Genomic DNA, 12736 nt, shown 5'->3' with positions numbered 1-12736 from the left:
CCCAATAAAACAAACTGGTGCTTTCCCATCAAAATGATTTGAACCAAAACCATGATCGCCTGAACTGCACCCGGCACGCTGTGCACACATATTTTTAAGGAGCGTATGATTGTGTATGTTTGATTAAACAGCTTAGTCGCTCTGGTTTTATTGTATTCGTCCCAAAGCTCACCACTTTGTATTTTTTGGAGTAATTCAGTCATGTTTGTTGTTTATTGATAACACTGTTTGGAAGTATTGTTTTTTTATCAGAGTTCTTTTTGCAGGCTCCTCTTGCCTTCCACTTATCTTCAGCCCCTTGTTATCGCTGAAGAAAGTCATTAAAAAAAAAGTAACTCAGTTCCCGTCATTGAGCATGCCCAGTAGTGTCCTCGGGTCCATCCCCTGCTGCTGAGCCATCTTCTGCACGTCGAAGCCCATGTGCTTCAGGAACTGGATCACACTCATCTCCTGTCCCGTCAGCTGGTCCCGGATCGTCGGACAAGAGGGGTTACAGTGAGGCCAGGGGCAGCTGTCAATCAAATGTAGAGGGCAGCCCCTCATGGGTTGGGTCCTGAGCTTTTGTTGTGTGTGGTTGCCATGGCTACCGTTGAGGTGCTTGTTGACTTGGAGGCTGCGGTCCCAGCAGTGGAGTGCTCTCGGCAGAGAGGTGCCTTTCACCTGAATGTCCATCCAGTGGCTGCAGAGACACAAAGACACTCAGTGATGGAGACAGAATAAAGGCTTAACTATATGACAGCTTTGTTATTACAAATGAAACGTCTAATTTGCATTTCTTTTGCAATATTTGTGTAATTGTCATTTATAACTAAGGTACTGCAATGAGGGTAAACTGTAACGCAATACAAGGAAATATACCAGAACCTAACCCTGATTTCTCAGAGTTGTGCCCCTTGAGCCAAATGTTGATATTAATGATACAATAATTTTAAAAAAGGATTAATGAGATAGAAGACAGATTTACGAACAGTCTTTAAATTCTGTTTTAAAGAATAATTTCTATATGTTTTTTTGTTGTAATTTTTTTTTGTTACTCATCATTGCTGTCTGGTGGACAGACTGTGTAACAGCAACACTTTTTAGAATAACATATAGTCAGCAATTCCCTGTCATTTTTCCTGAAAACTTGAGCACATAATATATAACAAAACTATATACACATAATGATCTGTGATGAGCTCCATATAATCAAGCCAAGAGTGTGTGTATGTGGCTCCAGTCACGTAAAATCATTAAGGGCGATATTTTTGGCCATCAGGTTTTTATTATAACATTAAATTTACATGATCTCTTCTTGTATGATGTGCTGAAGGAACTTAATGTTTATTTATTTTTATAACTCCCAACAATGTGAAATTTTCTATTTATATTTATAGGTTTATTTTTTTGATTTTTGTTATTGAAGATAGTAAACCTGACACCTGAAAACTCTTAAATGTGTTAGGCTTTTCTTATATTAATGCTGAGCAGTGAAGATTCACTGTCACATCCATGTGCTGTGTATTGTTAGGTAAATGATCATCCAGATCTCTGCCCATTATATCCAATTTTATTGCACATTGACTGCTTATTCATAAATATACTTAACAGATTTTACAACACATGCTATACATGTAAATATTTAAAAAAATATATATTTAGTTTGTATAAAAAGATAAAGCTGAGTTTAAAGTTTTTGTATTTTTAAGGTTTTATTTTTGGGGCTTTTTGGGCCTTTATTTAGAGATCGGCCAGAGTGGATAAAGCCAGTAACCGGGGGGAGAGAGAGAGAGTGGGGAACGACATGTCTGACCCGAACCCGGGCTGCCCGTCTGGAGGACTATGGCCTCCGCACATGCCATGTGCCACCAGGCCACCATGCTCCAAGTTTAAAGGTATAATATGTGGAATTTTATTAGAATGTTTGCATTAAAAAATCTAAATTAATAAAACATCAACATAGAGAATCATTCCCATGATTCACCACCAGCCTCAACATTATCTTTTTGTTATTGTTTTGATTGACAGCCCCCTGGCAGCAGAATTTACATTCTGCACGATAACCATTAAGTAGGAGTTCGATTTTTAGATGTGATTATATTGTGTTTTTCTTGCAGTCTTTTAACATGGCCACTCATTAGCAGTGCGTGTGAATATGATGTTAATGGACATGAACCCAAAGATCAGAGTTTCTTTTAAAGGGGACATATTATGAAAATCCACTTTTACAGTGTTTTTTATTTGGGTAACCTGAGTGTCTACCGACGCACAAAATGTGAAATAAATCCATCCAGTCCTTTGTTTGTGGTCTGAATAAAACTTACAACACAGAGAAAAATGCTCCGTTTCAAATTTGATTCTGGTAAAAAAAAAATTACTCCCCTCCCCTGGTATCTCCACCTATGGACTCCACCCCCAGCCTAGAGCAAAACTTTTTGTGGGGGGGCATTGCATTTAAAGAGACACACACACCAAAACGGAGTGTTCTGAGAGAGCTGGTTTCTACAGGGTCACAAACCTCCTCTGGTGCTTGATTCATGTTATATTTTGACCAAAGCACAGCACAGATGTTTCATTTAGACCACAGGGGACTGTTTGAAAGGTGGACAAGGGGGGTAATATGTCCTCTTTAATAGAAGTTTACTTACGTTCTAGTGATGAGCTCATGTGAGAGACAAGCCGGAGCAAACATCGCCCTGCCATTCAAAACACAGAATCACACAGTCAACAAATCTGTTTTTTTTTTTTTGGTTTGTTTGTTTTTTTAACTTTGCAGTATATTAAGTGTGCGATTTGTCTTACGGCACATCGCCCAGCGTGCTCCTCAGCTCCTGTCCCAGGTTCTGAATGTACCTCCACTGGCCCTCATGGACGGGCTGTCCCGTTAGGTGGATGTTGTCGACGGTCAGCTGAGCCTCGTCAAACAGCCACTGCACCACGAACACCGGGCCTTACAGGAGAGAACGTGTATTACAGGTCAGACTTAATAATGACACGCCGGTCTTTATCATCTAAACCAGCTTTTTGAAGAGGCGGGGGGGTTTTGTCACTCACTTTTCAAAGTAGGGTAGACTTTATATCCAAAGAAACAGTTCCACTCTTCTCCTACGTTAGCCTGTCTGCAGCTCTCTGGCACCAAACCGCCCCAGTACCTGCACAGCACAAACACAAACAGCACGTTACAGAATCTGTGCGTCTTCCTCCCGCTTTGACACATCCACCTGTCCTTCCAGCCGTCCTCCTCTCCTACCTGATGCCTCTTTTTATGGCCTCAGTGGGGGCACAGCTGATGGTGTCCAGGCAGTCTGTGAATTTGTACTGTTTGTTGTCAAGGAACCATCCAGAGTCGGCGAGGCCCCGGACCTGCACCCCTCTGTGTCCCTGTGACTTCAGCTGCTCTGCAACATGGTCCACATTCAGCAGGACGCCTGTACCGCCCGCACTGGTGAGAGGCAGAGTGGGATAAGAGAGTGAACACACGCACGCACACAAACACAAAAAGTGACATGAGCTAATCTGACCTGCTTCCTGCCAGGAGCAGAACCTTGGCGTTGTCCAGACCTTTTGTCAGCAGCTCGTTCACCACCTCCTTGATGATCAGAGAGCCCATGAACGCATAATCACCTGAGAGTGAAAAACCAAGTGTATTAAAATGTATCTGTGTATTATTTCAGTTAGTTTCTTCTTTTATTCTGCACATTTTCTGGAAGCTTTCAGATACGGTCCAAATGTAGCAGCATCACCAGGAATGGTCCGGGCAGTATCGAGGAGTGTAGCCAACAGTTAAAGCCAGACCAACAAGACAAAATGAAGAATACTTTGATAACATGGTTTTTGAGGAAAGATTGTACACGTTGGTTAGGAACACGGTGAGGAACTTTAAACATATACAGTATATGATGTGAGAGCGCCCAACCACAACAGAACAGCTGGACGGAGATAAGGCAGGATCTAAAGATCAGATGGACCGTGTGGAGGACCGTGCAAGACTGCGCTCTCTAGTGGATGCATTACTGAACATCCATCCCAACATAAAGGATATCTGGGAGACTGAGTATATGTAATTTGATCATTATTTCTAACTTTTAACGACTAATCATTTTATCTTTCTTTATATATTATTGTGTAGATCTTCAGGTCTGATAAATGAGGTCTTACTTTGATCTGTCTTTGGAGTGACTCCACTCCACACATCACTGGAGCAGTACGGGATGAACCTGCAGGAGAGAGAGAGAGAGAGAGAGAGATAACTGACAGATGAGATACAGTTGTAAGAAAAAGTATGTGAACCCTTTGGAATTTCTTAGTTTTCTGATTAAATTGGTCATAAAATGTGTTCTGATCTTCATCTAAGTCACAACAGTAGACAAACACAGTCTGCTTAAACTAATACCACACAAACAATTATATGTTTTCATGTTTTTATTGAACACAACATGTAAACATTCACAGTGCAGGGTGGAAAAAGTATGTGAACCCCTAGGCTAATGACTTTTCCAAGAGCTAATTGGAGTCAGGAGTCGACAACCTGCAGTCCAATCAATGAGACGAGATTGGAGGTGTTGGTTAAAGCTGCCCTGCTCTATAAAAAACACACTCCAGTTTTGAGTTTGCTACTCTCAAGAAGCATTGCCTGATGTGAACCATGCCTCGCACAAAAGAGCTCTCAGAAGACCTACGATTAAGAATTGTTGACTTGCATAAAGCTGGAAAGGGTTACAAAAGAATCTCTAAAAGCCTCGATGTTCATCAGTCCACGGTGAGACAAATTGTCTATAAATGGAGAAAGTTCAGCACTGTTGCTACTCTCCCTAGAAGTGGCCGTCCTGTAAAGATGACTGCAAGAGCACAGCGCAGAATGCTCAATGAGTGTCAGCTAAAGACTTACACAAATCTCTGGCACATGCTAACATCTCTGTTGATGAATCTACGATACATAAAACACTAAACAAGAATGGAGTTCATGGTGAGGACACCACGGAGAAAGTCACTGCTGTCCAAGAAAAACATTGCTGCATGTTTGAAGTTTGCAAAAGAGCACCTGGATGTTCCACAGCACTACTGGCAAAACTTCCTGTGGACAGATGAAACCAAAGTTGAGTTGTTTCTCCACACTATGTGTGGAGAAAAAAAGGCACAGCACACCAACATCAAAACCTCATCCCAACTGTGAAGTATGGTGGAGGGGGCATCGTGGTTTGGGGCTGCTTTGCTGCATCAGGGACAGATTGCTATCATCGACGGAAAAATGAATTCTCAAGTTTATCAAGACATTTTGCAGGAAAACTTAAAGCCATCTGTCCACCAATTGAGGTTCAACAGAAGATGGGTGATGCAACAAGACAACGACCCAAAGCACAGAAATAAATCAACAACAGAATGTCTTCAACAGAAGAAAATACGCCTTCTGGAGTGGACCAGTCAGAGTCCTGACCTCAACCCGATAGAGTTGCTGTGGCATGACCTCAAGAGAGTGATTCACACCAGACATCCCAAGAATATTGCTGAACTGAATAAGTTTTGTGAGGAGGAATGGTCCAAAATTCCTCCTGACCATTGTGCAGGTCTGATCTGCAACTACAGGAAACGTTTGGTTGAGGTTATTGCTGCCAAAGGAGGGTCAACCAGTTATTAAATCCAAGGGTTCACATACTTTTTCCACCCTGCACTGTGAATGTTTACATGTTGTGTTCAACAAAAACATGAAAACATATAATTGTTTGTGTGGTATTAGTTTAAGTAGACTGTGTTTGTCTATTGTTGTGACTTAGATGAAGATCAGAACACATTTTATGACCAATTTAATCAGAAAACTAGAAAATTCCAAAGGGTTCACATACTTTTTCTTGCAACTGTAGTTATACTACCTAAAGTGGATGTTACTGCTTTTTTGACTGATGCCTAAAACATCCCTGAATTCAATGAAAATAGAAATATATATATATACCTTCGTAGTTTAAGCTTGGTATGAATAACTCAAGGTTGTTCACACATTCTAAGGGCGCACTCACATACATACTTCACCCCTAAAGTCCAGTTCGTTGGGGTGCTGGTGGCGCAGTGGTTGGTGCGCGCGCCCCATGTACGGAGGCTTTGGTCCTCCAGGTGGGCTTTTTAAAAAAAAGTCCAGTTCGTTTTACCAGTGTGAGTGCTCAGTGCTCTGATCCGTGCTCAAGCATGGTACTCTTCCTTGGGCCTGGCACACTTGGATGAGGTGTGCTTCAGCACGGTACAGTTCATGCACGAGCACAAGCACGGGTACACAATGTGGAAAGCCTTCATTATCGAGAAATCCCAGAGTGTTCGGTCTGTATCTGACTAAAGTGAGTCAAAATATTCCACAAAGTAGCTGTCTTATTTTCCGTGTTCTTCTCTGATTTACAGACGCAGACTCAACCGCATGTCCCTTTCATGATTATTTTTTTCTCAAGTCCGCCTGTCTTGTAAACTAATTAAGCTTCATAATTACTTGAGGCCATTCATGTGTTGTATTACAACGTTATGTACAAGAGGTAACCGTGCTCAGGCCTGGTTAGTCCTGGAGCAGTGTGAGCACTGGCGTTTTAATGCACAGGCTTCCCTGGGCTGAAGCCTAGGCTTTGAGATCCTTTTTTACACGTTACGACACGGAGCAAAAAGGATGCGGGTACAAGTGTGTTTGTTTTTAAACAGTGCACGTGTGTGTTATTGGGACGGGTTGGCATGCTGGGGGAGGCGACAGGAGGCCGATTAGGGCCTGTACAAGGACCCGTAGCCCCGGGGCCTACGACCGCAGGTTAAATCGCCAATGAGTGTGAGTGCAGAATAGAGGAGGAATGGGGACATTTGTGCGCCCTTAGAATAGTCCCTTTAAAAGTGCTCATATATTTATGTGGTAGCCCTTTGTCATTAAATAATATAAGCATTCCAAGAGTTATCTTTTGGAAAGGTGTCATTTAATTTCAAGCAGAAAGTCACAACAAAATTAAAAAAAATAGTAATGCACACGAGTGTTTACAATAAAGGGAGGAGGAGACTGAACTTCTTACACCATGTTGGCGTTCCACCAGTGAGGGTTTTCCTCTGGCTGAGGAGACAGAATCCCTGTTCCTGTGAATACAAGGAAAGGAAAGATGTAACATTGACTTTATTTTCTGAACAAACTTCCTCGTCTCAGAATCAAAACTCTTCAGTGAAAGCCAGAGGAGTTTCAATCGTTCAAGCTTCTCGTTAAATATGGCCAAACCTTGATGTGCTGCTGTGTGTGTGTTTCAGTGACGTTAAGGTGTTGGTTTACCGTCTGTGTTTGTATGCTTTCCCTGTGGTCAGTAAGTCATTAACCTTTCCCGCTTTGGTCAGCAATTACACCCATTCATTGAAGAGCTCTGTGGCTGCTGAACTGGCCACCAGAGTAAAGTTTACAGAGAGAGAGGGATCATAAAACAAACAAGGAGTTCCCTGACGGCTTCAGTTCAAGAAGCAGAGTTTGACTTTTTAAGACTAAAGCAAACTCAGCTAAAGAGGAAACACAAACAGGAATCCATGAATCTCATCCATTCAGGGGAAGCTTGTTTTTTTCCTACTGAGGAAAAATCATAACCTCGGTAAAGAGGTGCAGCGATTTCTCAGAAGCAGCACACACACTGTAATGCATGTGTGTGTTTTTGTGCAATGTGTGTATTGATTAGAGTAGTCGAATGACACTTCCCGCTCACCAAAGAGACCACTCCCCCTACTGGCAGTAGATTAGAAAACTAGTAGCAAAGAAATGTTAATGTGTGGCATTTTGTACTTCAGATAAATGCAGTTTATGATATATTTTACCACTAGAGAGGACAAAGGGTGAGGGCTTTGGGCTAACAGTAGAGAGGGTGAAGGTGTTAAACTCAGGACTGATGTGTGTCTACTGACTTCAACCAGAGGTGGAAAGAGTATTAAAAATGTATACTCAAGTGAAAGTCAAAAGTAGTTTGTTTACAATGTACTTTAAGTAAAAGTTACTTAGTTACTTTTTTTAACGACGGATCTATCCGTAGTGCAGAAAGGATAGGAGGATTTAAATCTGAAAGTTTTTTTTAATTAAATCTTTAAAACAAATCTTTACAAATTAAAGTGCAATAACAAAATGAAACATGTCGACAGTCGACATTTAAAACCCTAAGGGAGATGTCGTGTGTCATTTTAGAGCATTTTCAAACAATACAACCATTGAAGGTGTCAGTAAGTGACAGTGATTTTTGTGCAAAGTACCCTGATAGGTTATTCTATCCAGAGTGTGCGTGCGTGCGTGTGTCTGTGTCTGTGTGTGCGTGCGCGTGCGTGTCATTACCTGTTCTGGTTTGTGGCCACTTGGTGGAGCTCATCAGTCTCCTCATGGTCTCGTACCTGCTGTCACAAGTCTGCCTGTTGAAACAGTACCATCCACCTGCAACACACACACACACACACACACGCACACACGCACACACGTTAACAAGAGTTATATAACTCTGTGTTGTTCTGTATAAGGTTAGCTTCACCCTCACCTTCCAAGAAGAGCAGCCACCTCTTGCTGCCTTTAGACTCCTTGATGTAATACCTGCATAGAACAACAAAACATATCTGTGTGAGTGTGTTTTGCCTGTAACACACACACACACATACACACACACACACACACACGCATTAGCTCCGCAGTAGGGATGCTACCTTTGTTCCTGACATAAAAGATTTGGCTCTGATCATGCCGCTCAGAGTCTCTGCAGGAGTCTGTTCAGAGGCTTTTAGTGCTCTAATATGTTTTCTTTAGGGAATAGAAGAGGAAACTAATTGTGCTGTTGGCTGCACAGTGATAGAGATTTAACAGCATGGGTGGCATATGGAAAGTATTTTATGTTGCAGATGTTTTAATCCTCTTCCAATACATCATCAGTAAATGATGTAATGCTTCAGGTAAGGTATTTCAAAAGTTCATTGATTTATGTCAACAGGTAATATGATTCTGTGTGAGCATCTGTATGGTTAACTTGAAGTTTATATCTGTGATTATATTTACCCAGGGCCCAGATGAAAACTTCTGTACGGAATATGAAATCAGGGTTTTATGATTCTGTCATCACATTGTTTTTTCCACTAAAGCACTCCAGAGTTGACATGACTGTTGTTAGCACTGGCTGCAGCACCAGTCCTTTGAATAATCACATCCATGTAAAACTGGAGTTATATTCATGGAGAAAAAGTGATTGACAGAATCACTTTATCATATATATATCAACAGGCATAGTTTTAATCTGTGAATTTCCCCCCTCTTATAAAAAGAAAGCACAGCTGAAGAATTGGACTTGTTAATATTGCTGACTGGTACTTACATGATGCCCACTACCATCCCCTGATTTCAAAACAATTATTCACACTCGGATATGAAAGGTGGCCCAGTATAAGATAAGTTTTCCTTTGTTGTTTTAAAGTCAGACACTTTACTCTCTCAATCCATCTGGTGGATTTAATGCGTGTTGTTGAAGAAACCTAATAATCCACTCATGAACCTGTTTTTCAACTTGTTAAAAACACCTGCGATGTCAAAACTCTAAAACATACTTTAAAAAAAAAAAAAATCTTTCTTCAGTTTAATATCGTAGAACAAACAACGTTGGCCAATCCGCATGAATGTATTAGACAAAAGGGTTTGTATCTGAGTCGGGTGTGCGCATTTTCTCTCTTATTTCGTGGATAGTCTCCTCTGATCTAATGCTTTGAACCATTTTGGTCACATCCGGGTTGACAACAGACTGCAGGGTATAGGACTCTGCACAAACTGGATGTTAGGTTCAAGTGCAGCTCATCCTTTTCGGCTTCATGGCTTTAACCTCAAATTCCCCATTTATAATTTGTTTTTATATTGGCCTGTGTATTTGTATATACTGTATTAACCCCTGAGGGACATTCTGGGTTCACACTGTTATTGAGAGATATGCTTCTCACACTTCCAAATTACAAACACAAACAGGACCTGTGGACATGCATTAGTGGAGAGATGTCAGAGTGGGGCTGCTACACAGGGAGCCCACCTGAGCGGTTTGGGGTTCAGTGCCTTGCTCAAGGGCACCTCTCCAGCTACCAGACCAACTTCAATATAATGGTCCGCATCGGGACTTGAATCGACGACCCTCCAGTTCCCACCCCAAGTCCCTAACCGGAATGACCTACTGCCCTTCCAAATATGAATACATATGAGGACAGTTCTCTTAAATTGCATGCCAAGTCAATTGACGTTTTACTTCAAATATTGAGAGTCAGGAGGCAGTCCAGGCATCTTTCTTACCCTGCTGGTGACCCGTCATTACAAGTGACAGATGCATTCTTCAATAATTGCAACTTCATCTCTTGATCCAGCTTTTGCACAGAGCACGGATACAGAGACTGTGCCAAGTTCTTTATCTGCACCATGAAGTTGTCCATGTTACCCTCCACTGCTGTAAAGTCTAAAGCGAAGCTCTCGGCTCCCTCCACCCGCTCTCTGTACGCCGGAGCCTGCTGCTGCTGCTGCTGCTGCTGCTGCTGCACTCGTCGGGTTTGCGCTCGACCTCCGTGTGCTCTCTTCGCCTCCACCGGTGCGCTCATGTGGATGAAGAGCAGCAGCAGGCAGGAGCGCACCGAGCCCCTCACCACACCGCGGCTCTGCATATCTAGTTATTACTCAACGATTTCTTTACTGTGTGTGAGGGATTTTGCAAAGTTCAGCATTTCTTAAAATTCGCCAGAAAAGTTAAAAAAAAAAATTATTTGAAAGTTCCCATTAACAGAAGTGAAGGTAGCCCTACTCCATTGCGCTTCAAGGGATGGAGAGCAGTTTCGAAAATCACTGAGAGTGCGCGTGCATTTCCAACATCATTTCGGGATCATCCAGTAAAAGCGTCATAGCACGTATATTCCCTGAATTCCGTTGTTCAACCCAACTTCATTGACGACCTGTTAGCTCTCGGTTCATTTCTTCACGAGCTTCGGACGAAATGGAATTTTATTTGAAGTCCCCCCCCCCCCCGTCCCTTACCCCCGCGTGCTTCTCACTCCCGCGGGCCAATCGTTATTACAGTTGGCTGATGCTCCACGCGGGGCGTCGGACTCATGCCTGGCACGCCCCTTCTGTCGGTTCACCCCTTTGATGTTGTGTCGACGTATGGCGGCGCTGCCTTTGAAGTGTGTTTGATTGAATGTAGTGTGTGAAGCTGCAGAGGGTCACAGCATGCCGCCGGAGTCCAACACAAACACGTTTACAATGATACTCACATGAAAGAATAACATCTCGCGATAGAAGCATACTAGGCTATTTGTTACTGGGGTTTAATCTTAAAATATTTATTATTAGTGGTAGGTAGATATAAGATAAGACACTGGAAGGGGTTAAATCATGATCATAGATCATAAACTATGCCATGTGGAGAAACAGAGATTATGCACCTCTCTTTGATAGTACCACATTTTTTGCAATCAATTCTAAATCTAATATCACATGTGGTGATACAAGTCATGACCGCTCTACTTTCGCACACTTTTAATTAACATTTTCAAAATCAGTTTAAAAAAAAACCAAGATGCATCTTTTATCTTTGAATCTGACTTCCTGCAACATATGGCAATCGGATGTGTGTTTAATGTGAAACCTCAAATAGTTTAATGGGTATTTGGGATTTTATTCACGAAAGTAAACCCTGTCTATAAAGAGTGTATCTGTTTTCTATTAATCAATCAGCAATGAAACTCATTTTCTGTGAAAATGTTGTGTAAAAACCAACAGATTCCAGCTTCATGTGCTTAAACTCTGTCTCAATAGTTTCAAAGTTTCTGGCCTGCTGAGTGAGGAAGGAAACTGATTGTTTGTTTGTTTATTCAGACGGTGGCAATTTCCCCCTGAAATGAGAACTGCATTCACCTCTCTCTCTCTTTCTTTCTCTCTCTCTCTCTCTCTCTCTCTCTCTCTCCCTCTCTCTCTTTCACTCTCTCTCTTTCCCTCTCTCTCTCCCTTTCTCTCTTTCCCTCTCTCTCTCTCTCTCTCTCCCTCTCTCTCTCTCTCTCCCTCTCTCTCTTTCACTCTCTCTCTTTCCCTCTCTCTCTCCCTTTCTCTCTTTCCCTCTCTCTCTCTCTTTCTCTCTTTCTCTCTCTCTCTCTCTCTCCCTCTCTCTCTTTCCCTCTGTCTCTCTCTCTCTCTCTTTCTCTCTCTTTCTCTCTCTCTTTCGTTCTCTCTCTCTTTCTCTCTCTCTTTCTCTCTCTCTCTCTTTCTCTCTTTCTCTCTCTCTCTCTCTCGCTTTATCTCTCTCTCTCTCTCTCTCTCTCTCTCTCTCTCTCTCTCAGGTGGGGTCTTGTTGAAGTGGTCAGTCAGTCCCTTGTATGTCCTGTGAAACTCAGGCCTCACACCTCTCCATCTGTTTGCAGCACAGGCTGTGTGGTCTTTCCAGCCTATAGCTCAGGCTTTGATCCAATTTGATTCATTCCAGTATAAGTGTCTGTGTTTGTCTGTCAAACTCCACATGTTATATATATATATATATATATACATACATACATGCAAAGTTGTACATATGGGGCACAGATTGTGTGTGATGTTGCCAGATCAGAGACAGGATCGATCGTCCCTTGTAACGTTACTGCTGTTAATGTATGAAGGCATGTTTAGCCACATGGTCAACAAAGTCTAGACAGGAAACCTGAACATGGCCTAGGCATTCCCGTTGTCACTTGATTAATTTATGGAGTATTTTATTTTGTTTTCTGTACCCTAGTCCCTGTGCAAATGTCAATGTGT

General features: G+C 42.1%; 1 protein-coding gene across 1 annotated transcript; it reads right to left on the bottom strand.

Moving 5' to 3' along the window:
- Positions 1-307: 307 nt before the first annotated feature.
- notum1b (notum, palmitoleoyl-protein carboxylesterase b) lies at positions 308-10949 on the bottom strand. The gene is made up of 11 exons (XM_020654392.3): positions 10259-10949; positions 8484-8536; positions 8288-8383; positions 7008-7068; positions 4138-4196; positions 3501-3603; positions 3230-3421; positions 3034-3131; positions 2782-2929; positions 2628-2675; positions 308-679 (listed from the first exon to the last, which is right to left on the bottom strand). Exons 1-11 carry the CDS (start codon positions 10618-10620, stop codon positions 337-339), a joined length of 1563 nt encoding a protein of 520 aa, XP_020510048.1. The 5' UTR covers positions 10621-10949; the 3' UTR covers positions 308-336.
- Positions 10950-12736: the final 1787 nt, after the last annotated feature.

The sequence above is a fragment of the Labrus bergylta genome, chromosome 1 (genome assembly GCF_963930695.1).
Source record: "Labrus bergylta chromosome 1, fLabBer1.1, whole genome shotgun sequence".
In the NCBI taxonomy this organism is placed as follows: domain Eukaryota; kingdom Metazoa; phylum Chordata; class Actinopteri; order Labriformes; family Labridae; genus Labrus; species Labrus bergylta.
The sequence above is the reverse complement of the archived record's forward strand: the minus strand, read 5'-3'. Positions and strand labels throughout refer to the sequence as shown.